Source organism: Aplysia californica, unplaced genomic scaffold, assembly GCF_000002075.1.
Source record: "Aplysia californica isolate F4 #8 unplaced genomic scaffold, AplCal3.0 scaffold00301, whole genome shotgun sequence".
In the NCBI taxonomy this organism is placed as follows: Eukaryota; Metazoa; Mollusca; class Gastropoda; order Aplysiida; family Aplysiidae; genus Aplysia; species Aplysia californica.
In genome coordinates, this window is record NW_004797571.1 from 170,289 (window position 1) to 197,837 (window position 27,549).

At 39.6% G+C, this 27,549-nt stretch overlaps 1 protein-coding gene across 2 annotated transcripts; it reads left to right on the top strand.

Annotated features, from left to right (window-relative positions):
- Positions 1 to 2,265: 2,265 nt before the first annotated feature.
- LOC101860507 (exosome component 10) lies at positions 2,266 to 25,030 on the top strand (the record flags this gene model as incomplete). Of its 2 annotated transcripts, none has more annotated exon segments than XM_035970650.1 (23): positions 2,266 to 2,386; positions 4,168 to 4,301; positions 5,195 to 5,315; positions 5,954 to 6,061; positions 7,247 to 7,406; positions 7,908 to 7,965; positions 8,436 to 8,511; positions 9,130 to 9,264; positions 9,737 to 9,856; positions 10,223 to 10,413; positions 10,777 to 10,933; positions 11,989 to 12,137; positions 13,131 to 13,293; positions 14,358 to 14,487; positions 15,320 to 15,423; positions 16,589 to 16,666; positions 17,323 to 17,361; positions 18,003 to 18,111; positions 18,491 to 18,696; positions 19,277 to 19,386; positions 20,416 to 20,606; positions 22,421 to 22,482; positions 23,705 to 25,030. In XM_035970650.1, coding segments are annotated over 23 exon segments (2,800 nt in total), but the record flags the coding sequence as incomplete, so codon positions are not given.
- Positions 25,031 to 27,549: the final 2,519 nt, after the last annotated feature.

The following is a 27,549-nucleotide window of genomic DNA, read 5'->3' on the forward strand; positions in this document are numbered from 1 at the left end:
ACACATACTCACACACATACATGCACACACACATACACACACATACACACACACACACACACGCACACACACATACACACACAAAACAAGCCCACATCTATTCCCAACTGAAATCCCCTCCCCTAACCCACCTAAATACTCTCTCTCTCTCTCTCTCTCTCTCTCTCTCTCTCTCTCTCTCTCTCTTGCCCTTTTTAACTCCCATGAGTAGAACATAGACCATCAGCACATTTCTCCAGCGAAGCCTGTCCTGTGCACCCTTTTCTACCTGTTTCCATATCTCCACCTTTCCCATTTCTGCCTGTACCGGTCGCCTCCATGTCATCCTTGGTCTTCCTTTCTTATGTGTTCCTTGTGGATTCCACGTCAGAGCCTATCTGATGATGCTTGTCGGGGGTCTCGTCAGGTTGTGCCCAATCTATTTCCATTTTTTCACCTGTGTGTCTTCCTTTACTGCCTGAAACACAAACACTAACAAACTGAATTGACAAGATCTTTCGCCGTTCATGGCCGGCATCCATTTAACCACACCTGGGTGAAGTGTAGGTCCTCACCGAAAACAACAGGTGGGAAATAATGTGTACAAAATAATAACATATAATGGCCTTAGAGCAAAGTTCCGCTGCTCTGACACTATTACCATAGAATCTCCACCATTCACTTCAGTTTACTTCCACCTCCCAATTCTCCTTTAATCTATACCTCTTTTACAATGTCAAGTGAGTTTGTAAAAGGAAAACCTGTTCACATCTCAACTGTCGACCAATGACGGGAGGTCGAAATAAAATCTTCAAATAACCAAGGCCTAATATCTATAGTACTAGTACATAATATAGTATACAAGAAAGCTTACATAATGACGCACTATTACTATAATAATTAATAGGCGATGCTCAGCTGTTCTCGTGGTAATGTAGCCGTACATGACATTATAATACATGTAATTCAATACTCCCTGATGTCTGATGACAAGACATAATTACATACCCAATCACGAGCATTGTGTAGGGGAAATAGCTGTTAAAATGTATTGCTGTTGCCAGTATCCTAGTGGTTATGTCCCCTCTGCAAAAAAAATTGCTGGTGGATAGGGTAGGGTATGGATTGCCCACGATTGTCTGGGTCTGCCTTCAATCTCGTAGGGTAACACAATACTCGAACCAAGCAAGTCAATTATTTGAAAATGGGAGACTTGGTTAAGTGGTGCATGATATGCAAGGAAGACAAGAGTGTAGGAACTGCATGCGTGATCGTTATCATCTCCCATAATTAATTTGTTAATTTGTGCGCCTACTCTCTATAGTGCGCTCAAAAATTCATGATGTAACTCCTCCTCAAACATCTCTTTAATGGGTGAATCAATGTCCCCCATACTTAGCACAACAGTTTGTATCAAATTGTCTTAACGTAATCATTTTCTCCACAACAATCCAGACTAGATTTTTTTAAAAATTCTTCATAAATTTATATAAATTACTACAAATCTCCATCACGCAGAATACGGGATAATTTACAGCACTACTTCCCACTATTTAAAAAATACTAGTTGACACCTATATATATGACCTATGTGTGCTGCAAGTACCGTACGTGACACTCTTACAAAACCAAAAGTAGGCCTAACAGGCGAAGCTCTCAATCTCCCAAAATTCAGCTCTCAATCTCGCCTTCCATTCAGCGTTATAGGCATGGGGACTGCGTGCTCGATTTGGTGGCCTTGATCGAGAACTTAATTTGCTCTTCCTTTGAGAATGTTGTTTGAGGAGACGGATGCGAGTCTTTTCTATCATATCTCTTATATTGGGCGGGTGAAAGAAAATCTGTGGCCAGAGATTCTACTGTATGTGAGGAAAATACTGATGATCTGTTTAGGCCTACCACTTCGCCTCTTCTGTGTGGTCATGACATAAAAATAATCAGTTGCTCACAGGAACAAGGATGGTGAATATTAAATAATTACCTATTATTATTATTATTATTATTATTATCTAAAAACTATTATTATCTGTCTCCCCACCGCTCTTGTCTGGAAAATCTTGACATTTAGATTGATTTGCATCTCAAATATATATTATTATATTTAAAAGAATCAGCTCAAATTTACTAGATATCTACGTCGGTATTGAAAACAGTTTCCAAATTAATCGGTTTTTTAACAACTTTTTTTTTCTCCGAAGAGGTGTGCTTTCACTTTCAAAATTTCGTTTCGTTAGAAAATTTCAAAGTTTTACTCATACCGGATTTTCCTCAACTTTACTCTCACAGTGCTCGCTCTTTCAAAATGGCGGCGTCCAGCACATCGGATGTCGTGCATGATGCTGACTGTAATGAGTCTGATTCAGCCTGTATATTTCCAGGATTTGCGGACGTGAACGAATTTTCTCAGGTGTTTGATCTTTTAGGATGAAAAGTTTTCAAAAAGATGTGTTAGATCTATTAGCTTTAGTATGATACGTAGGCTTAATTAAACTGTGTAGTCCTGTGTGTGCACTGATGAACTGTTGTTAACTTAAACTCTGTAGGACTGTAGGTAGATCTAGTCCACTGTTGTCTGTAGTGTTACTGTTACTAAACTAAGACTAAGGTCTTCACACACTCCGTCACTACACACTTCACTGACACTAGGCTACTTAATCATGTAAACTAGATCTAGATTTGGGTCTTACTAATTGCCATCTGGAGCTACCTGGAGGCGGTCATCTCTTCTTACAGATGCTGCAGCCTAACGTGCGAACCACCTTGATTGCCTTGATCTACATTCATTTCTGGTAAAACAAGGGGGTGAGAATAACGAGACATGGGTGAGAATAACCACTTCCTTAGTTGGTAGATCTAGATCTACCCCTTTTACACCTGGATGGAGTGAGAAATGGTGGGGGGAGGGTGGCAGGTTGGGAGAGAGCACGAAAACAAAGGCTGGGTCTATGATTTCTAAACTGTGAAACAAAAAATTGTTTTTTTGGTCAGAGATTGTTGGTCTGCTTCTTCCAACTTCCGACTTTCGGTTCATAACAAATCAGATTTCCTCTCCAAAAGATCAATCTGATCCTCAGAGGCTTCCTCAAACACTTGTTCAAGGAAATCTGGATCCTCTTTATACGACGTTTTTAAGACCAGATATGTTCCATGTCTCATATCGATACAACAGATTTGAGTTGGAAAGTCCTCAGCTTTGTTCGTAGTGAGATATCCCTGGTCCTCCAAATCCTGTTCAAACGAAGAAATAAAGGTGATCTTATACTTTAGCACGTTAAATTCCCAAAGTCTACTAATCCCCGACCCAGACCTTCAAAACTTTGAACTGGGCCTAAAAATGTGCAAACTACCCTAATTTTGTCATGAACAGATCGTATAACAGTGGTTTTCAGTCTTCCATCATGATTTTGGAAGCCATTGAGTATAATCTTGATGACACAGAATTTTGATCCAGATCTGATAGTGGTCGCTCGTTTCGGAAGTCCTCAATTGAAGAATTTAACGTGCTAAAGTATAAGATCACCGAAATAAATGCAGTCTGTGCCTTTTCAATACGGCACAGGACTTAATTTGAACGCCTGTTTCTCCCTGTCTGTCAATTATACTCCCAAGATAGCAGAAGGATTTGACGTCTTGATGTTTGTACCACAAAAACAAAATATCTGTGGCAGTGTCAGGGAATACAAATTGACAAAGAAGCCTAACTGTATTGACTGAATGATATGTTTCAGATCTGTTTGATATTGGAGTTGAATGACTCGATGAAGTAAATTAAGTGTGAGAATTAACTTAATTTCTGAAGTCTGAGGACATCTATATATTCAACGTACACCCCGTTTAGTGTGCAAAATGTTGAGACGGAAGTTTGAACCAAAACAGAATTAGCCTCTTCACTGCAGTGTAGATATCTATATACTTGCTTACTCTTACAGTTCTCCAAAACTTGTTCTCACGCCATTTTTTGGGTAGTAGGTCTCATGAAAGAAGTTTCAGGACATGTAAAGTTCTACTGTTTGTGCAGTTGTTTATTAGTAAATTAGGTGAAAGGTCTTATGACTTTGTTTCGTTGTTTTTAAATCTCTCTTGAATTAACATTTAATCTCATTTTTGCGTAGTTTGTGTAAATTGTAAATGTTTAAGCTATAATCAGGCAGTTAATGGTAAATTTGAGTTGTCTCTGGTTTTTCACAGCAAGCCCTGAAAGCTGTTTTGCAGGCTACTAGAAGCTCAAATGGTCTCCCTGTTGGAGATGATTATGAATTTTACTCGACCTTTCGGTCTGTTCGGGATGTTATGGACATTGAAGGCCGAAGGATCCTTGGCGTGTAAGTTAATACAGTGGAACCTGCTTTAGAAGTTGCCTGTCGAAAACAATTACCTTTGTACAAATGGTCACTCCCCCCCACCCACACGCACACATTTTTAAATATAGATTATAATGGTGGTGGGTGCTCTGGTGTGGTCTGCTCCTTCTTTCCTATCGAACATCTATCATCCTTATATCTCACTTCCTTCTTTTTTGTATTTGTTACTCTCTTGCAACACCTCTAGTCTTCGGCACTTAAATGACCTTATTGTGTTGCTAGTGCTGTAAAACACTTATTAACCCCCCCCCCCCCCCCCCCAAAAAAAAAGGAATTGTTTATTATCTTTGAATTTCTTGTTCAAGTTATTGTATCTTAATCTTGTATTAGTTAAATGTGCACTAATTTATTTTCTTTTTAACTTTCAATAGTAATTAAGCCTTAAAAAATTTCCCTCCCAAGATCATGTCTCATTCTGTATGGTGCATCTTTCTTCTTTTGTGTCTAAATCTTTCCCTGTCTCTTAGCATGTGTACCTCCACCATAATGTTTTTTTCTTTTTCTATTCATCTGACATTGACATTGGGGAGTCCCTTTAAGTTCTATTCTGCAAACCTACCAAGTACTGCAATGAAACCCTTAACTGTATACAGTATTCAACTCGTGTCTGTTCCATCGCCATTTTCTCTCTTCCTTTTTATCTTTCTTTCATTTGTGCTCTTAGCCAGTCTCTCAGAAGTGATAAAGCCCAGCTAACCTAGGCTCAAAATTTGTTTATTTGATGTTAATACTGGAAGCTCCCAATGTCGCATAAAATAATTTTAGATTTGTATTTAGCTGGGAAAATGAAATGACCGCAGAAAACTGTCATAACATATGTTATATTGACACAACTAATTCTCCTTTATGATCAGCCTGCAGAGAATCCTGAGGCATCAGAATGTGAAAGGAAATATTCGGCATGGCAGTACCACGGAGCTTGAGGACAAATTTGACATTCTGATGGATGTGAATGACCAGCTATTGGAACGAGTGGTAAGTAGAAAGGGGAAAAAATGTTGGCAAGCTGTTAAAATGTTTTAGGCTCAGAAAGCAAAAATTTTGAGGGGATATAGAGAATAGTTTTTCATTCTTTAAACCGTTGTACCTGCTTTATGTATCATTTCTTGACTTTTTCATTTGTAGAATTTCAACTTTGGTCTTATATCTTTTGAGCATGTATACAATGCAAGCTTTACCACAGATTAAGAAACTGCAAGTAAAAAAAAAATAATTGAAATATTAAGCGTAGTACATCTGACCGGCTGGCAGATGATATCATGAACAATAGGAAATGGTTTTTCGCAAACTTCTTCGGTAATTTGTCATGAAAAACAAATTTTTCATACCATTTATACATTGACCTTTTCTAAATGATATAGATCTATATTTATATATTTATTTTGGTTTTGGAAAGTAATTCAGGAGTTTAAAAAAGTGATGAAACTATTATATGATTTTTTTTCTGCTTCTTTCAAAATCTAAAAAAGTTGACAATTTTAAGTTAACAAGGGGATTATTTTCTGTTTATGTTGACCATAAACCCATAGGAAAAATTTATTTAGTATGCAACTATTCCTATCTTGAGTTGGATACTTTAATGAGCAAGCTGTCTTTTCTTATCATGCTGCCAGGGTGCATCATTGGACGAGGCGTCTGGGCTTCGCAAGGAGGAGAAGAAACTGGTTGTGGCAGCGGCTTCCTACACTCCGTCCAAGTCAGCGACCAGCTGGAACAAAAAGGTGCCCCTTCTGTTCTCTTTCTTAGTATTTTTTTCATCATGACTAGGTGGGTGTTTGTCAGAAAGTTGTATGTTAATTTGTGATAAGGACCTGATTGAGTTAAATATCAGCACCTAAAAAAACAACAACCCTATTCCTATTTGCATGGTCTGCTCCTTCTAGCCCATCAAACATCTATTTTTAAAAATTTATAAAAAAAATAAAATAAATTTTGGGTGTTTGTTTCTGTCTACCAACACCTCTAATAATCTTCAGCACTTACATGATGTTATTGTGTTGCAAGTGCCATAAAACTCTTTCTAAATCTATATAAAGAGCTCAACCACAGGCTGTAACTCTTACATTGTTTGTTTGGGTGGTTGGCGGGTGCTCTGGTATGGTTTGCTTCTCCTTTCCTATCAAACAAGTATGTGGGGGGCTCTCGTGGCCTAGAGGTTAAGGTGTTGGCCTCTCATTCAAAGGTCCCGGGTTCGATTCCGGGTAGCGACCAAAAAATTTTCTTCTCTAAAATTGTCTCCTTTCGCATCCTTTCCTGATCTCTGACAATTTTCTGTTGTCTGCTTTCATTTCCACTTTCTGCCCCCACCCCCTCACCTCCTTTGCCCCCTCCTCTGGGCTCCTGACTCTTTCTGCAGCCTTTCTACTGCTACTTCTTGGCTCCTCCTAACTGCTGTCTTTCTGCCACACCCCTGATCTTCTGGTAGGAAAGATCTACACCTAGCCTTCTCGGACAAGGGCGAAAAATCTCGGAGGGCCCGTGTGCAAGTTGCGCACGTTAAAGATCCCTTGGTGGTCTAAAATCGATAAGAGTAGGCTTCGGCCGCCACCCGGGCAAAATTCAAAATTTCCTACCAACGAAAAAGTATTAGGTGTGTCCCGCGCGCTCATATGACCTATGCAGTTGCGAGCGCCGTAAAACCCTATACTAAACAAACAAAACAAGTATGTCTTTATCTCCCTTCCTTCTTTTTTGTGTTTGTTACTCTCTTGTAACTCATCTAATCTTCAGCACTTATATGACCTTATTGTGTTGCAATTGCCGTAAAACACATATTAAAACAAACAAAACCTCTAAACTTTGTCCATTTATATGACCTATTTGTGTTTCCGGTTCTGTGAAACTCTAACAAAGCCAAATGTACTCCATTGATTTTGCTCATAATATGCTTTTTGGTTTAATTTCAGCCCCCGGGCAACTCCAGCAAGCCAGCAGCTGCTTACAGGCTACTTACTGCTCGTAATATTCAAAGGCCTCAGCTGCGCTTCCAAGATAAAATTGACAACAGCAATAACCCGTACAGACCACAGATAAGGAACAAGCCCCACGCTGTAATTTCTCTAGAAGGTGAGGAACTAGATTTTGATATTTTTTGAGGAAGGGAAAGTGTTGCCTTTTATTTTATTTAACACAGTTCATACTGGAAGGACCTATGCATTTTCATTCTCATAAAAGGCACAGCATAAAGCTTCCTTAAAAGGCTTACTATCTAATAGTTGTAAAGCGCATAGAGCATGCTCTTGAGCATGGATATGCGCTATAAAAATGCAATTATTATTATTATTACTATCTCCTTTTCTTGCAGAACTATGTAACCAGTGCACACCATATTGCCTTTATGAATAATGATTTAGATTTATAAGTAAGTCTTTTATTTATTCTGTTTGATTTACTTAAAGCAGGGAGCATATTAAAAACTAATGTTCTTCTTTTGGGGGGTGGAAAATTTAACATTTCCTTTAGCTTTGTCAACCACACTCCTGATAAGTGTTAAAAATGCGGTTCTTTTTTTATGTATTATATTGGTTTTGACACGCTTTAAAAAAATTGCTTTCGGGTAATCCACAGAGAGCTTGCATTTACCAGAGGGAGTAACACTGGAGGACACAGAAAGGCCAGATTTTGTGTGAGTACATGAGCAGACTGGTGACATGAGGAGATGGGGTTTTACTAAAAAGTGCCTGTAATAATGAAAAGTCTGCCGTGGTTAAATTGCTTATAGCAGGAGTCTTCGTACACTGTTGTTGATGTGAGTCAGATTTTCCCTCTCTGAGTTGTCTAAGCTATGTAAGAAACTGTTCAGTAAATCTCTTTATTTTTTGCTACCGGCGTCTGTGGTGTAGTGGTTAGGTGCTTCTCTGTCACACACAGGAGAACTGTGTTTGACTCCCGAGTGGGGAGAATTTTTTTTAGAGTATCTTGTTCTTTTTGTTGCTGTGTTGTATCTCTCTCAGCCCGTGTTGATCCTGACAGGCAGGGTGGGAAGCCTGCCTCCTGAATGATTTCAATTGTGTGGAGGGGGGGGGGGGGGGGGGGTGTGTGTAAAAACTCTTACATTTGAAAAAGAAAAATGTTTTTTTTTTCAATTTGTTGCAGTTACCCACATCCCTATCGAGTTGAACTTGAGAGATTCAGGCCTAGCCCGGAGCAGCTAAAAAAAGTCACTCCTCAGGTAATCATTTTGTTTGTTTTAATCTCCAATCTGGTACGCACATAGCGAAATTGGCAGGCTGCGGGTAATCTTTTTGCTATGTAAGTGTTTGAAACACCCAATTTTGTTTACCTCTGTGGGGAAATTTGGTTTACAATGCATCTTCTATGTGAATTACTTATTTGTGAATCAATTTACATGTTGTATAAATATTGCCCACAGATACTAGCAAATCTGATAACACGTTATAAAAAAAAATAAAAAAAATATTGGATTTATGTTACTCTATAGTAACAGCTGTAATCTGTGGCACTTATATGACCTTTCTGTGTTTGAAGTGCCATAATAAATGATAAACTCTTACTCATTAAAATTCAATTAATCTTTTCCTGTGGGTTTTTGGTGGGTACTCTGGTGTAGTTTGCTTCATCTTTCCTATGAAACATCTATCGTCTTTATCTCCCCGTTTTCTTTTTTATGTTTGTTACTCTCTTGTAACACCTCTAATCATACGACCTTATGCCGTTGCGAGCGCCGTAAAACTCTTTCTAAAACTAAAACTGTGTTGCATGTGCCATAAATGATCAAACTCTTACTTAACTAAAACTGAACTAAATCCTGTCCTGTGATGGTGTACAGGAGCCCCAGTCCGTGCGGCTGACGCCGTTGATGATGGTGGAGACGAGCCAACAGCTGGACGAGCTCCTCGCTCACCTCAAGACACAAGTGGAATTTGCCGTTGATTTGGAGGCTCACACCTACCGCAGTTTCCAGGTCAGTGGGTGGTTGGCGGGTGCTCTGGTGTAGTTTGCTCCTTCTTTCCTATCAAACATAATCTGTTGTCCTTATCTCCCCTCCTACTTTTTTGTGTTTGTTACTCTCTTGTAAACCTCTAATCTTCTGGCTCTCATATGACCTTATGCTGTTGCGAGCGCCGAAAAACCTCTACTAAAACAAAACAAAAACAAGTTTCCTGGTCAGCTGTGTGTGTGTGTTTGTAGGTACATGGTCTCGAAATGTACATTTTACGGCTTTTGGTTGGCATTTTTGTGTGTGTTGTTAAATATACTCATAATGTGGCTTTTCTGTCTTTTGATTTGTCTGTTAAGTTGAGTGATAATTCTGCGCTGCACAGCTCTTGAAGTCTTTTGAGGTTTAGGCGCTAGATAAATTTCTATTGTCATTATTATTATTATTTATTGTTTATTATTATTGTTGTTGTTATTGTTGTCATTATCTTCCACAGGGTTTGACTTGCCTCATGCAAATCTCCACCAGGTCTCATGACTACATTGTGGATGTTTTGGAACTCAGGAGCGAGATGTACAAACTGAACGAAGTGTTTGCCGACCCTTCCATCACCAAAGTAAGCTTTGTGGACATCTTTAAGTTTTTGTCTTGCGGATGGGTGGAGGGCGTCACTAGTAGGTCCTACTTCTTGATGCTATTGAAATAATCTTTATTGTTAATGTTAGTATTATTTTTAAAATTTTTTGTTATTTCTGTTATAATTACTCTTGTTATTGTGGGTGGTTGGTGGGTGCTCTGGTGTGGTTTGCTCCTGCTTTCCTTTAAAAAATCTATTGTCTTTATCTCCCCTCCTTCTTTTTTGTGTTTGTTACTCTCTTGTAACACCTCTAACCTTTGGCACTTAATTGACCTTACTGTGTTGCAAGTGCCGTAAAACTTACTGAAACAATAAAACAAACTCTTGTTGTTATTCTCCACACAGGTCCTCCACGGAGCGGACATGGACATCGTGTGGCTGCAGCGAGACTTTGGTGTGTACGTCGTCAACATGTTCGACACGGGCCAGGCTGCCAGGGTGCTGGGCTTTTCCCGCTTCTCCCTGGCCCACCTCATGATGAACTTCTGCCGCGTGGAGCCAGACAAACAGTTTCAGCTGGCCGACTGGAGGATAAGGTGTGTGTGTGTGGTGGTGGTGGTTGGGGGGGGGGGGGGCTAGATTCAGTACGGTTGAGTTTCTTTTTATAGAGTCCATCATTAGGCTAGATTTGGACTTTCTCCTCGGGACTGAAAGAGCTCAGCCCCCTCTAAAGAAAAAGTCGAAAAGTGTTTGACCTCATTTGGTGGATATACTGTGAAGTCTGACCCTGATGACATTCAGTTCATGTTTTCGGGTTGTTATTGTTTTTTTATTTGTTTGATGTTGTTGTTGGTTGCTGGGTTTTTTAATAATTAAAACATTATTTTTTTAAAAAGAATAATGTTTTTTTGTGTGAGATATCTTAAATTGGTAATAATGTTTTGATGATTTCCCTCCAGACCTCTGCCTGCTGAACTTGTCAGCTACGCCCGAGAGGACACCCACTACCTCCTGTACATTTACGACATGATGAGGAACCAGCTGATTGACCAGGGAAACGAGCAAGCCAACCTCCTGGTGTCTGTGTACGACCGCAGCGCCATGGTTGCTTCTAAGGTGGGCCATGGGTGGTTGGCGGGTGCTCTGGTGTGGTTTGCTTCTTCTTTCCTATCAAACATCTATAGTCCTTATCTCCTCTTCTTTTTTATGTTTGTTACTCTCTTGTAACACCTCTAATCTTTTGGCGCTCATATGACCTGATGCAGTTTCGAGCGCCGTAAAACCTCTACTAAAACTAAACTAAAAGTGGGCTCATGACTGGATTCATATTGTGAGGAGTGCTGACCAAAGGAATTGCTTCTCACAGTCTGCGAATAGAGATATCAGCCTTAAATCGACATTGTGGTCGAATTTGTAGATTTTCTTTTGACGCCATTTTCTTGAAATATAATACGTCTTCTGTTATTTCATTCTAATATATCGTACAAGCTCAGCCTATAAATTTGACATATCTATTTTCATGGGGCTAAAATCCAAGAAGTAATTAATTTATTTGTCAGCACCCCTCACTTATTGTTTAAATGAAGTCGGGTTGGTTTTTTAAAAAGTGTGTTTCTAGGTAAAGCCGTACTTATATTATTGTCAGCACCACCATTCAACATTTCAGCACAAAAATTTTTTAAAATTGAAAGTCAAGTATGTTGTACGGTTTGATGAGGCGCATTGAGAGGCCTTAGTCTCATTCCTCTTTCTTAAAATAGTAATAATAATAATAATAATAGATAGCATTTGTAGAGCGCATATCCCCGCTCAACAGCAGGCTCTATGCGCTTTACACTATATACCTTTCTGGCTCCACCACACTATATAGTAACGGATTTAGATGATTTAAACTTTTTATTTCAACATAATGTTTTGCCCAAAATAAAACAATTTTTTTGCTTACCCTCCCGAAAACTTTTGTATTTTGACACTTGCGACGGTGATGAATGGTGAATGATGACGACGATATGACAAGGTAAAAGTAAAGGCGGCCTATGATAAACTCTTTTTCTCTGGACAGGTATTCCCCAATTCTGTGCGACTTATTTTTAGGTTCTCAAGATGTGTTTGTTTAGCAAAGTAATGAGAATTGTTTCGTTCTGGATGCCTCTTGGTTGTTTGTTTTTCAGGTTTACCGGAAACCATGTTTTTCCGAGTGGGATCACCTGGAGCTGTACAGGAAGAGCAAAAAGACGTTCAGCAACCAGCAGATGGCAGCTTTCAAAGAGCTCTTCAACTGGAGAGATAAGTTAGCCAGGGTGGAGGACGAGAGCTTAGGGTGAGCCATGTTGCATCGTATGAGAGTAAAAGGATTCTATGTGATTTGTTTTCTTTTTAAAAATGATTTTTGTTTTGAGCTACAGTTTGCTCTATCTTCAACGCATTACATGATGATCCGTGTTTTGCTCTGAATGACATATTCTGCGTCGAGAAAAATACACGAGAAGAAGGTTCTATATGCTTTTGCGTTTAAAATTCACTAACTTTGAAGTCCTATATCTCTGTCAAAAGTATCTATAATGCAGATAGAGCTCTTTTGATCTCATGCAATGATTTTGGTATCAGAAGAATGTGGATTGTCTCAGAGGTGTGGCCTGTAGATGATATATTAATGATAATACTTTTGTATATCTCCATTGGGTGTTCTTACATGATTGATATATTAATGATATTACTTTTGTAAATCTCCATTGGGTGTTCTTGTTTGATCAAAGGTTAAGGCAGCCTATGTTAAACTCTTTTTCTATAGAAAGGTATTCCCCATTTCTGCGGGACCTATGTTCAGGTTCTCAAGAAGTGTTTGTTTAGTTTGTGGAAAAGAACCATAACCTGGGCAAATATTGACCAGAATGGCACCATTATGACCTATTTGTGTTGCAAGTAGTCTCTCCGGATTGCGTCGTGGAATGTTCGCACCTTGTATGAAGCAGGAAAGAGTTCTCAAGTAGTACAAGAGGTGAAGAGATACAGGCTGCACATACTAGGAGTCAGCGAAACCCACTGGATACTGTCTGGACAGAAGCAGGAACCCACAGGGTAAAAGATCAAGGGGAAGACCACGTGGAACCTGGAGAAGAGTCACGGAAATGGATGTGCAGAAAAGTGGGAAGACATGGAGTGACATCAAGCGACTCACCCAGGATAAGGAAAGGTGGAGAGTGTTTGTTCGTGGCCTATATCCTGATCCAGGGTGAAAACGGCAATGATGATGATGCGTTGCAAGTGTCGTAAAACTCTGACTGACAAATGAAACCCGATTTTGCGTCCACAGGTATGTGTTGCCCAACCACATGCTGCTCCAGATTGCGGAGATCCTCCCGCGCGAGCGCCAGGGTGTGTTGGCGTGCTGTAACCCCATCCCTCCCCTGGTACGACAGTCGCTGCCGGAGATACACAACGTCATTCTGCATGCTCGAGAACTTGCCTTGGTCAAGGTAGAGAAATCTTTCTTTCTTTCTTTTTTTTGTTGTTGTTGTTGTTGTTGTTCTACCTGTTCTTTTCTTTCTTTTTTGCTTATTTCTTTCATCTGTTTTTTCTTTCTTTCTTGGTTTGTTTGTTTCTTTTCTTTCTTTCTTTCTTTCTTTCATTCTCTCTTTCTCTCTCTCTTTCTTTCTTCCTTTCTTATTCTTATTTATTATATATAGAAAGGGTCGGTATATTTTCTCTGCCCCACAGAGAGATTTGTTTCACAAGGTGTGCACCAACTATCCTAAATTTCCTCGGGCCGTCCTGAATTCAGCAATTAGGAATTTGAGAGCGTTATCCCATACACTACCCCAAAACTGTCCCAGTTGATGTAACTTTGTTGTTACGTAATCTGAAACCATTGGGTGTCCCCGATTGAGTTTTGAAAAAGTTGGCAAGCCTACAATAACTCTGTTTCAATGCTGTTTGAGCTATGATAAAGGTAAATGTTTCTGCAGTTTATGTTGAAGTACGAAACAGGTGATGGTTGTGGGGAACTACCGGGGGGGGCAAAAGGATGGACAAGTCAAGAGAAGCTTCCTCAATGAAAGGAAAATCATTTGGTTTAGTCACAAAAGTTTTTCCAAGTTGCCGTTTTGATTTTTTTTTTTCCTGCCTTGTAAACAAAGAGTTCTATATAAATTACAATGAAAATAGGTTAGGTAAAAGTTGGAAATACAATAATTTTAAAAAGTCTGAGGTTTCCAAAGCTTTCTGAGGAAAAGCCGTTGGGGCATCCCCCCACCCCCACCCCTTTCTGGATCCCCTTTAGAAAGGCTCCCCCCTGTGGCAGTCATATTAGGTTTGTGGGTGGTTTGCTGGTGCTCTGATGTGGTTTGCTCCTTCTTTCCTATCAAACATCTATCGTCCTTACCTCCCCTCCTTCCTTTTTATGTTTGTTACTCTCTTGTAACGCCTCTAATCTTCTGGCGCTCATATGACCTTATGCAGTTGCGAGCGCCGTAAAACCTCTACTAAAACTGAACATTAGGTTTCCGGATCTTTTAAAGTGCCCATATCCCTATCCGTGCAGGTGGAGAAAGCGACGACCCGTCCCTCGGTGGTGGAGCACCCAAAGTATGACGCAGACAGCATCCTCAACTGTCCCCACGACATGTCGCACCTCGACAACAGGCTGGGTCAGATCGAGCAGAAGATCGCTGGTGAGGACAATATTGCGATGTGACGATTTTTATGGGGGGGGGGGGGGGGGGAGTATAACCTCTTGCACAAGTGTCAAACTTGAGGCCTGCCACTGACTGAAGTGTCTTCAGGCCATTCCCAAAGGAGGGATATTAATATGTTCTTATGCACAGTAGAATTGTTATTATTGTAAATGGGCTGATTCATCAATTCGAGTGCCTGAACTGCAACAGGGAACTGCTGCTTTTCTTTCCTAATCCTTACTAGCGTCATTTTTCCTCCTCTTCTTTTGTATGTTTGTCCCACTCTTGTGACCCGCTATTTCCGGGATGCCTTGATAGTCGAAGCAGACTTTGTGGTGTTGAAGCTAGAGAGGGGAGTACAGTTGGGAGTGCAGTAAAACCTCTTCTAAAACAAACAAAAACTTGAGGCCCGCTGGCCACATCTGGCCCGGTGAACAATTAGATCATTATATCCAGCCTGCAAGAGAATTTTATGTAGTCCCATCATGAGAATCTCCATAATGCAAAACCTTCCTCCAAACTCCAAACATAAAGAACTTGTTGCCAAGAATAGATGCCTGATATCCAGCTCCGACAAATTGGCGTAAGGGTGAAAATTGTTATGCCTTGATTTGTCATTATTATTAAAACTTTTATCTGTTTTAATTCATATGATTATTTTAAAAAGGTTTAGTTTTGCACTGCTCCATGAATGTTTTTCCACTTCGACCCACAACCTTACGAGTAATTTGAGGTAACCCCTCCTCTCCCCTCCCCTCTCCTCCCCCGAGCAATTGAGTTTGACACCTCTTTGTTTTGGCAAATCATAAACTTTTTGTTTGTTTCACAGAAACTGGCCTGGTTGCCACATCCTCCTCAATGTTTGGCAGCAGTTGTGTTGTGCCTTTGAAAGATTCCCCGACCATAGCAGCCTTCCAAGAACTGAATGAAAATGTGAGTACGAATAGTTCTTAGAAAATTCTTACTTTTTTTCGTACTATGGGGTCATCTGCAGATTTTCCATTGATGCCACTTTCTTTAAGTATAACATGTCTTTTATTATTACCTACTTGTACATAAATACAAACTTCAGCCGTTGATTTATGTATCTATTTCTATAGGGTTAAAATCTGAAAAGTGACTCATTGTGTCAGCATGCCTCACGTATATTTTGTACTCCTACTTTGGACGAGTCAGAGCCTGGTTTTTTTTTGGTTTTTTTTTTGGGGGGGGGGGGTTCTTTCTTAAAAATTTCAGGAACTGTCCCGAATTTGGCGATAAAGAATTTGAGAGCCTTATCATGTATACACTACAGCAAAACCAGTTTCACTGTATGAATTTTTGTTGTTGTTGTTAGGTGATTATCTGAAGTTTCACCGGGGCGGTGCTACTGACTGAAGTGTCTTTAGGCCATTCCCAAAGGGGGGACATTAATCATGTTCTTATGCACAGTAGAATTGTAATTGTAAATGGGCTGTTTCATCAATGTCATGCTCATAACTGCCTGAACTGCAACAGGGAACTGCTGCTTTTTCTTTCCTCATCTTCACCATCGTCATTTTGCCTCTACTTCTTTGGTATGTTTGTCACACTTTTGTGACCCGCTATTTCCGGGGTGCCTTGATAGTCGAAGCAGACTTTGTGCTGTTGAAGCTAGAGAGGTGAGCAGAGTAAGCCTGATTCCCTGTAAGGACTTCTCTGTTGACTATTTGACATCCACCCCTTGGCGCTTATATGACCTTATGTTGTTGCGAGCGCCATAAAACCTCTACTAAAACAACCCTGTCTGAAGTTATGTAACGTTTGGTGCTGGCTGTCCCTAAGTAGGTTTTGAAAAAGGTGACAAGCCTGATATATGGTTGGTGATCTTAAAACATTGCAATGTTTAGCCAGAGGTTGTCAGCATTGAGGTGCTAACTTGTCAGTATGTTAGTGTTTTAGCGCGCACTGTATGCTTCCCTGGAAGTTGAGGTTATTTCAGAATGCTCTCAGGTCTGCTGGGGTAATAGTATAGATTGTGAAGCCCATAGAGCTTGCTGTTGAGCGGGGATTTGCGCTATACAAATGCTATCTATTATTATTATTACTTGTAGTGACTGTTTTCATTGTATTTTCCATGTTTCAGATCTTGAGGAATGCAGGGGCCAGGAGGCTGGCTAAGGAGGTCAAGAGTTTATTTGCCAGTCCTTTTATGAAGGTATTTGAGACAAGTGTTTTCGGATATTTACGGGTTTGCTAACGTTACTTGAAGTTATATGAAAATAGAAAAGTGTATGACACCTTGTGTTGCAGAATATTCTTGTCATTGGCAGCAGAATGAGTTTACTTTGATTTTTGCTAAAATCTTAATTTAAAAAGCTGTCTTTGTGGGTGGTTGGTGGTTGCTCTGATTTGGTTTTCTCTTTCTTTCCCTTCAAACGTGTATTGTTCTTATCTCTCCTCCTTCCTTTCTTTGTATGTTACTCCCTGGTAACAATTAATCTCCTGCACTTCTATGACCTAATTATGCTGCAAGTTTTGTAAAACTTTTACTAAACTAAAACTTAACCTTTTTTGTGTTGTTAAATTACACAGAACTGTGGCCTTACCGTTTGTTGCGTTGCAGTATTTTGTCATGTTGATAACGAACCTGACTTTGTTGTTGTGTTGTGAGTGGGTGGTTGGCGGGTGCTCTGGTGTGGTTTGCTCCTTCTTTCCCATCAAACATGATCTATCGTCCTTATCTCTCCTCCTTCTTTTTTGTGTGTGTTACTCTCTTGTAACACATCTATTCTTCGGCACTTATACGACCTTATTGTGTTGCAAATGCCGTAAAACTTTTACTAAAGCTTAAAGACTTTGTTGTTTTCACAGTACATTCTTCGGGACAAGGAAGCCAAAGTCAAACCTCAGGTAGGTGTGAGGGAATAGGACCTTTTAAATACATCAGTCGTATGTGTAAAATTTTGAAAATATATAAGTTCGGGTTTGTTAACTGTCTCGAATTTCCCAAGACTGTCCGTAATTGGCAATAAAGAATTTGAGAGCTTTATCACACACACACACAACACCCATACCAATCTCAAATGATGTCACTTGGTTCGTTGTTACATAATTTGATGTTTTAACCTTGGGTTTTGAAAATGTTGGCACGCCCGTAAGTCGGAGAGAGTGCACCACTGGAAAAGACAAGTGTCTCACTTTGATTATTTTCTGTTCATTTTAAGCTGTGATATTGCTGTGAGTAGATTGTCATCGTTTTTGTTCTATCAATCAATCAATCAATTAATCAATGCCTTTCACCCCTGGTTGGGTATAGGCCACATACAAGCTCCTTTCATTTATCTCTGTCCTGAGCCATCCTTCCTAGCTCGTTCCAAGTGAGCTTCATCTCTCTCATGCCCCTTTCCACACATCTTCTCCATGTTTCATTTTTGTTCTACTGTCGTTTTATCTCTCCAGTCTGCACCCACCCCCTTTTTTGTTTGTTGGCAGGTTGGGTTCCCCCCCCCCCCTCCCTTAAATTAACGCAGTATTTTTGCTTTGTTAATCAGCGTAAAGAAATGTGGAAGATGAAGCCTCCCACAGGCGTGAAGAGGAAAGCTGAGGACAGTTCTGGGGTCAGCGAGCAGGTCGACCTGGATGCCTTTGAACCGGAGTTTGGTGAGTTCTGGGGGTTCTTTCAGTCCCATACATTTTTTTGTCATTCATTCTTCACAAAATGTGTTTATTGTGTCTGTTGAACCCATATCTTATTAAATAGCACTGAAAATTTCAAAGAAATAGCATTTCATTTCTATTTTTTATGAATTTTCAAGAAGTGGGGGAAATTGGTGGTCCTGTGGGGCTTGGAGGCATATCGGGGTGTGGTGCTCAGTGAGTTAAACAACTATCGTCTTTATCTCTCCTCCTTCTGTTTTGTGTTTGTTACTCTCTTGTGACGCCTCTAATCTTCAGCTCTTATTTTTATGACCTTATTGTGTTGCAAGTGCCGTAAAACTCTTACTAAAACTGAACTAACCATGTTTTTCGACGTGTGCAGTTCCCCCCACCAAGAGGACCAAAGCCGACGGTCAGGCGGACGGTCCTGGGCAGGTACCAGAAGGTAGCAGTTTGCCGGTGCAGAGAGCCACAAGTCTGTTCCAACCCCCGCCCAACTACCAGGGAAGTGCCACAGTGTCGTCGTCGAAGCCGGGGAGGAAGACGGACGAAAAAGTGGAGAGGCAGATCAAGTCTTTGAGGCAAGAGGTGAGCTCCCAGGGATTTAGATGTTAGTTTTTAGCAAGAGTCTTACGGCACTTACAAGTGGGTCATATAAGTGCCGGAGATTAGAGGTGTTACTAGAGAGTAACATACAAAGAAGAGAAGGAGAGGTAAAGGCGATAGATGTTTGATAGGAAAGAAGGAGCAGACCACATACATTTCCTGATAAGGTTTGGACTTAACAAGTATTATTACCCGCTTCTTGACTAAAGGAGATTTACCTGTTGGCAATTAATTTTCCATGTTGTCGTTGACTCTGTGAGTGGAGTAGAGTGCAATGGTCTGTGCTGTGAGTCATATCTACAGATGTAACGTTTGCGTTATTTTTTTCAATTTCAAATAGAAACCCATTCTTTAACGTTATTGTCGGTAGTTCAATAGTATGAAAATTTCCTGCTCAAAATGTCCGATCCAGAAAGCAAGCAGTTTTTGTTGTTGTTTTTTTTCTTTTCATTTTAAACATTTTTGTTAATGAATTATTGAACAACTACATAATTATTGAAATTGTCGAAGTGTTTCAGGGCTCATTGCAATACATTTTGTCCTTTTCTGTTTGATGTAACAGGTGTCACAAAAAAAGAAAAAAGAGAAGAAGAAGGACAAAGCTAAACGGAAGGAGAAGGAAGCTGCTCCAGCCAGTGAGAACGGTTCTTCTTCCACTCTCGATTCACAAAGGTAAAACCAAGATCAGACAAATTCTACATAACGTCATAATTGAGTTTAATTTGGATTCTACTCAACACTTTTCAGAAAGCAGAAAGAAATGCTGTGTGCTTAGTTTGACATCGACTCGCCCAATACTCTGATTTTGTGTCATTCTTAGAATTTTTCTTCCATATTTTGGCATTTAACACAAGACACTTTGATGTCCACATTCTTCCTACTTTGCCCTTGTTAACTCTTTCTCTACCGGGGGTTTTCCTCACCTGGCCCGGGCCATATCTGTGACGTACTTTCTGATTCTGCCTACTGTCGGACTAATTAAAGATTTTTCCATTTTCAATGTTAACCACATGTATTATATATATGAAAATAAAGGGGAAATAATGACCTATCTCAGCATATTTCAGATTCGATTATTACGAAAGTAGATGTGGTTTTGAAGCAGGATGTAAGAAGCCGTGAAATGCGGCTCGCGCTAGTGAAAGAGTTAAGAGGGAAATGGGTGTGGAACAAATTCACAGTTACATACTTGTTTCTTAAGATGGTCTTAGTTCATCCAACTCCATCTCTCAGTTGCTTTGCATCATGCCTCATGATTCGTAGCAGGATGCTGTTTTTGGCGTCTCCCCCCCCCCCCCCTCCCCCCCATTATTCTCACAAGGAGGACAGTTATTCTCAGTATTTTGTTTTCTGTTTAGCCTCTACAATAGTTATGTATTTTTACTGTCTTTTTGTTACCAAATGCAGCTTTGCAAAGTTTCAGTTGTTTTTACTTTATCCCAATGGCAGCCCGTCATAGGTATCTTTTATTTTTCCTTTCTTTTTTTTTCTTTTCTTCTCATCTCTCCTGTCGTATGTATCCAAACATTGACCTAAATTATAATGTTTTCATGACATCTTGGGCAGCTATTTTGATTAATCGTCAAGTCAGTCACAGGAACACTCACCACTTCCTTAAAAAAATTTTTGCTAGCCTGTTACTGTTGTTTAAAAGTTGATGAAGGTTCGGAAAAATAAAGAAGAAAATATATCTTTCCTCAGTTCTGTCGGGGACACCAGTGCAAATATTCCAGTGGAGGCTCAGGAGAGCAACGTTTCTGTACCTGTGATCAACGAAGTGACAGAAGGGAAGAAGAAGACGAAAAATAAGAATAAGAAACTGACCATTGAAGACGTACAGGAGAAGTTTTCTACGTTTGATTACTCCGCTGCTGAAGCTAATCTTTCAAAAGGTGAGAGTGAGGGTGGGATTTTTTCTATCTCTGTGTGGCCTTTTCTCCGTGCCCACTCCATCGGGGTGGCTAGTGGTTGCTCTGGTGTGGCTTGCTCTATCTTTCCTATCACACGTCTCTATCGTTCTTATCTCTCCTCCTGCTTTTCTTTGTATGTTACTCTCTAGTCATACCTCTGATCCTGGGCGCTTATATGACCTATTTGTGTTGCAAGTGCTGTAAAACGCTTACAAATACTTTTTTTTTTAAATAAAAAAAAAGCAATACACGGGTAAGGAGGCCATTTTTTGTTTTTTTCTTGGACAGTTTTGACCGTGTTTGCACAATGTACTGATCACATCTGTCAAAGGAGGCAGTCATGTAGCGCAGTAGCTATCAAGCTAGGCTACAGTGCCAGCAATACTTGGTTTTGTGATTCCATGATTAGAATCTCATTTTTTTGCTCCTTCGTTGTTTTGGCTTTTTGTAGGAAAGGCTGTTTATTCATAAAAGTCCTGTTTTTACGCCCTTATCGTCGTAATTAAGATTTAGGAAGCAGGCTTCCGACCCTGCCTGTCAGGGCCAACCCAAGCTGAGAGGGACACAATATCCCAGCAGAAAGACCTAGATGCTTGATAAAAATTCTCCTCACTTGAGTATTGAACTCTGGTCATCTGTGTGCGACAGCAAAAACGCCTTTAACCGCCATACGACAGGCGCTGGTTCATTGAGTTGGATCACCTGAGTAGCTGGAGACTGTTTCAGAAGCATGTGTCCACGTAAATGCCCGGAATGTCTTTCGGTTTTTAACTCACTTCAGACAGCTCACACAACAGTTGCGTGACCCCCGCCGCGACGCTCGTGACGGGTCTCACAAGCCCTGCGTGACCAACTTTGGAATTTTTTTTCCGCTCTACAAATCACGCACAGATCGCGAGACCCGCCTTGTACCCTTGTTTGGCCAAGCCTGAGCTACTTAGACTTCGTTTCGTATCTCTGGGGCCGGTAGTTTTTAAGTTATCGAAGGTGAAGGACAGCGACCCCAACTGGGGTTGAACAGACCAGAACTCGCACTTTGTTTTTTTTCTATACAGCTGATAGTAATCCGACAGTCGCGTCGTAGTAACGGTCGAAGAAGTCGCATGAACAAGAATCACATAATTTCGCCGTTTTCTATATTTCTGTACGTTTTACTAGTTCTAGTGTCTCAGAATATGATGTGTCTAATAGTTAGGATCCTGGATATGTACCCGAACACGGCCCGAGTCGTAGTTCTAGGGCTAGATCTAGCACTAAGTACCGGTGTTGTTTTTCGCGCAACGAAATCACAACGTCGTGCCGTACATCTGTCTCATGTAATTCAGTGTGTGGGTCTGAATCAATGCACAGACCAGCTTTTATATTTTCACCAAACACTTGCACATGTATACAAATCAAATCAGAACACTTTGAACTTTTATTTTTGTTGTTGTAGTGAATTTCATTCTACTTGTCACGTCTGGAAATTTTTTGGAAAATCAAATTCATGCCAATTTTTAAAAAATCATACAAATTAAAGTATTAGACTTAAACAACTTTAGTTTTTTGTATTAGATTAAGCTTGAATGTTAATTTACTGTGTCAAAAAATAATTACAATAGGGTAATTCTGAGGGTTGTGGTGATTTATTGAAATACCCCCAAAAATGCCAGTCTTCAACGCTTGTGACTGGTGAAAGGGCCCAGTCGCAAGTGAGTTAAGATTTCTTAGGTCATAGTGTGGGGCAAACAGGAGGTTAGTGTGTGGAGTTCAGTCATATAATTGTTATTTTATTGTTGTGTTTCTTTTGTCCTCAGCCAAAAAACAGAAGACGGATGTGTACGATTCGGCTTTACCGAAAAGAGGAAGCAAAGAAAAGGTATGCTTAACATTCTACTCAGTGATCTTCTTCTTCTTTGCTGGTTCTTCAACCCTGTCAGTTTTTTCTTTATATAGGTTCCATTTACCATGGGTGGTTGGTGGGCGCTCTGGTTTGGTTTGCTCCTTCTTTTGTATCAATCTATCGTCCTTATTGTTCTTCCTCCTTTTCTATATATATATACATTACTCAGAAGTAACACCTCCAATTTTCAGCATTTACATGTGACTTATTTGAGGTACAAGTGCTGTAAGACTCTAACTTAAACAAAAAAATGAAAGATTGCAGTCACCACTCACCAGGATTAATTCTCGGAGTCCTGGTCCCGAACTTAAGACTGGATTGGGTTTTCAGATTTTTCCAAGAAAACAATCTTATAATGTGATATAATTCTTGTATGAAGCTTTAGTTAAATAATTTTTCTGACTGAAAATGAAGATTTATTAAATACAGAAGCGCCGGTCGTTCAAGATGAAAACTACTTTCACTTTCACTCTGGTGACCTACCGCAAACCCAATGTCTTTTCATATTTTTCTTTGACCCTATCCGTACGTCGTGTTTTACTTTCGTATCCATACAACATGGGGAGCTCTGTGCCACCACTTTCCAAAGAGGAAATCTATTGGTTAATCCGATCCTAACACTTTGTCTAGCAGTATTCAAAACGATGTTTTGAGAAATACTGAAAAGATCTTCGCTCTAGAAGTATTCTAAAATGTGAAGAATACAACCCCGGGGGTACAAAATGACCTTAGGGCTTACGGACAGGGTTAAGAAAACTCCACCTACATCTAGGGGTGTTTTGAGAACTTTACAAGCCAGTACCATAATCATTTTAAGTGAAATTTAGATATCTAGATCGAGTCCTTATATTTGGTGTAACAGTGATTTATTTGTGGTGCTATTTTCTGTCACGTTCTGTGTGCAGACATATTTTTTCTGAAATTGAAAATAGTGAGGTAATTTCAAATTTGTGGAAAAAAAGAGTTTTAGAGAGATAACTTAGTAAAGTTGGAAATATTATAAAGAGGAGGAATGTATTTTATAATTATTTGACTATAAAATGAAGCAAGCTACATTGATGACAATATTTTGAAGAAGTGTGTGAATGGTCTGTACGGAGAGACCATTGAGATTCTGGACTGCCCAGGGCTCAGTGAGGTAATGCTGGTAACAATTTTAAAAAGAACAACACAAAACAAAACTTTTTCTTTTTTTCAGGTGAAGAAGACCAAACTGTCAGGTCCCAAGAGCAACAAGAGCATCAGTTTTGATCCCAGCATGAAGAGAAAAAAATAAAGTGGGCGCTGGGAACATTGAAAGTCACGGAGAATTTATGCCGGAGCAGAGCTGCACGGAAGCTGAACGTGTCCTGCTGCGTAGAGCAGGAGGAAGACTCCACTGTTCTTCTCTCTTTGACAGAGTGATGGATGCGGTCTGCAGGATTTTGCCGACCGTCCTGAATGTCCTGCGACTGTCCCACAGATTCAGCCGCTGGGGGATTTGGGATTTAATCTCATAGGCTACCTCAGAGGAAGCCTCTGTAGAATTTTGTTCATCAGCTATCTGAGGTTACTCTATAACTATAACGGGAGGTGTCCTGGGTTCAGTTTTAGAAAAGTTGGCAAGTTGTCCACTGTCTTTGTCTCAGAGACTGTTCAGTGGAAAGGTCTTGAAAAAATAATTCAGGTGAATTTTAAGACATGCATTTAATAATTTTTGTTAAGGTCTGAGTATGGAAGTCTGTCTGTATATAATATTGGAAAATCTGTAGTCTCTGTTTTCTGATATTGCTGCTTAAGGACCTGCCAATGTGGAAGAAAATTTGTGAACTTCCAAGACTGATTTTGCCAATATTAAGAAAACAAAGCCCATAAGTCTCTTTAAGAGATATTTTGCTGCACTTTGAATAGCACGAATTTATTGAATGTGGAAAAGTGAGTGTGAATTGGGGGGGGGGGGGTATGTTTGTCTTCATTATCAACTGCTCAGTGGGAGCCTGTGATATGTTACTTTTCTAAATGGTGTATTGGAGAGTCTTCCATTAAGCAGTTGTAGTGCTTTGCATATGATTGACTTAGGAATAAAAGAAAGTTCCCACATTAGTCCCCATGTACAATAAGAAACCAGGTAGTGGGACAGAATTTTTTATTTTAAATTTCCTCTCATTAAAAGCCTTTTGCTGCTTGAATTTAAATAGGTAGTTATTGAATATTTTTTTTCTGAAATGGGGACTGAGTTTCAGAAGCCACAGATAAATACTTTTGTTGTGTTTGTACATAGGAGAAAGGAGAGATATTTATATACCGGTATGATTATTGAAATCGTGATTGCAGTCGAATTTGTTTGACGGCCACTCATTGCTGAGGAGAAAAGTGGTTGTCTGGACAATGTCACTTTAATGTTTTAAAAAAATAAAACGCGCGGGGGGGGGGGGGGTCCATTTGTAGTTGTACATACATATGATTGTCTTTTTCAAGTGGCCCTTGAGGCAGGTTCGGCTGTTTCTTGTTTAAAACATTAAATAAAATCAACTTTGTTGCTCAATTTTGGAGTGTGCTTTTGTTTTGTTTAAAAAATCTGTGTTTTTGTAGTTTTTGCTTTACATCTCTGGGATTGTTTCTGGGAGTCATTGTGGGTGCACTAAAGTGCACTTGTGTACTCTGTTGTGGTTTGTTTCTTCTTTCTCTTCAAATTGAAAGTATCTATCATAATTAATTTCTCCTCTTTTTCTCTCTGTGTTATTCTTAATAGCCCCTCTAAACTGTTGCACCTTTATGACCCATTTGTGTTGCAAGGGCCTTAAATATAAAAAATCTGACTAAACTAAAGCGATATCAACACATATAATCCAGGCTTGGGATTCATTAAAATTAGTCAGTGTATGACTTTATTTTAGAGGAATGTTAACAATCAAGGAAAGCTATTTCCATTGGGACTTTTGTCTTTTCAGATTTGAATGTGAACAAATCTTCTTATGAGTTACAGACAAATTTCCAATTTAGTTTGTTGAAACCATTGGAAATATGCTAAACCAGCAAGACATCTTGAAAAAAAAACCTGGACGCCCAGAAGTGTTACATGTACTGATTTATAAGGCCTACCCTTCTTGGGGTTTTTGGAAAAGGGGCAAGGAGAGACATCGGTACCTCGGAGTTCTATCTTCTCAGTACTTAGTTTTGAGTAATTTGGCGTCAAAATTTTTTAGTTTCACATGTCGTGCTTTTGCGCATGCAACTCTTTGAGTAGGCCAGGCCTACCTTGATAACAACTCCAAATATTCTTATGATTTTGATAGAGCAGATATAGAACATTCATTGGTATCTGACCTCATGGCTCATGGCCCATGGTATTATCTTAGTACTGTAGCGACTTGTCAATCATTTGGAAATTGCCATTCATAAAAACCCTCAGGATAACAGTTGGTTTTTTTTTTTTTACAAAACATATCACTGCCAGACGCTGCCTTAGCCAAGTAAGCAGAGATTTTATTATTTTCTTTGGAAGAAAAATGTTTTGAAAACAAAACGGACTTTGAGGAAATTAAGCGCCAGGTTCTTTTTTTAAAAAAAAATACATAAAGGTATTTTTATGCCATCATCAACATAATTTAGGAGGCGGACTTCCGACCCTGCCTGTCTCTACAGAGCCAATCCAGGCTGAGGAGAGGGGTAGCCTACAACCAACATCCCAGCAGAGGACAGAGATACATGTAGATGATGTACCCAGTAACATACTCCCACTTTTGGAATTGAACTCGGGTCTACTGTGTGCGATTGTGAAGCAGCTAATTTAAATTATTACCCCACAAGCGCCAATGCGTAAGGTTTCGTGCAGCGGGCTTGAAATGAGCAAAGTTGAGCCGCCACTGTGCTAAGGTTAAGTATTCAGATTAATCATGAGGGGGATACATGTATATCATGGTGCTGATATCAATTAAGAAAATTAGTGGAAGTCAACCGAGCTGATGAAACATGCTTTAGAATTTAAACTATTTAGAGCTTCAAACTGAAAAGTGCTGTATAATAAATAATAATATCTACCCTACTAATCGATCAATTTTCTTTTTTTTTTTTTTCAAAATGACATTGAAGAACTCTCAAAACTGCCAACACTTAGGTGAGTTTGATTTTATCGAGCATTTTTTAAAACAACTGTAAGCTCTATCCACTCTGGACAGAATGTGAAGTAGATTTTCAGGCCCACAAAGGTACATATCTGTTAAGATTAGCGACAGAATGGTTTTACTTAGGGTTGTGAAAGGAATTGATGTAGATAGTGGTTAGGCTACCGGACTCGTAATCGTGAGGTTGCGGGTTCGTGGGTTTGAGCCGCGGGCCCGACGTTGTGTCCTTGGGAAAGGCACTTTACACAAATTTCCCTTACTTCACCCAGGTGGGAATGGGTACCCTACCATAGACAGCGAAAGATCTTGTCAGTTGAGTATGTTAGTGTTCCTGCGCCTATGAATGGCCGCTTGTACTGTATGCTTCCCAAGAAGAAGTTGAGGTTGTTTCAGAATGCTCTCAGGTCTGCTGGGGTAATAGTATAGATTGTGAAGCGCATGGAGCTTGCTGTTGAGCGGGGATTTGCGCTCTACAAATGTTATAATCTATTATTATTACAACAGAACGAAATCAAAATTAGAACAGCACATAAACAACCACAAAAATTAACATATAAGGGCGTGTGTCCACCTATCCAAACATTGGCCAATTCAACCATAAACGTGTGTAATTCAAGAAAAAATACTGCATGTAACTTATGGAATCACACACAAGGGGCCTGCCAGTGTCAGTATTCAGTTTTGGTGGAGACATGCTCTAACATAACACTTTTCTTTTTTTAAAGGTAGGAACAACATCAAATTGATTTATTAAATGACATTGCGCTATATAAACACACATTTTTTTTTAGAAAAACAACTCATCAGAAGAACAAGAAGAACAAAAATAACACACCAACAAATTATTAAAACACAACAAAGATGAAAAAAAAAAGAGATTCGGTTTCTTTTTTCGTTTTTTTTCTACTTTTGATTTTTATTCCCCGGGGTTTTTAAAAAA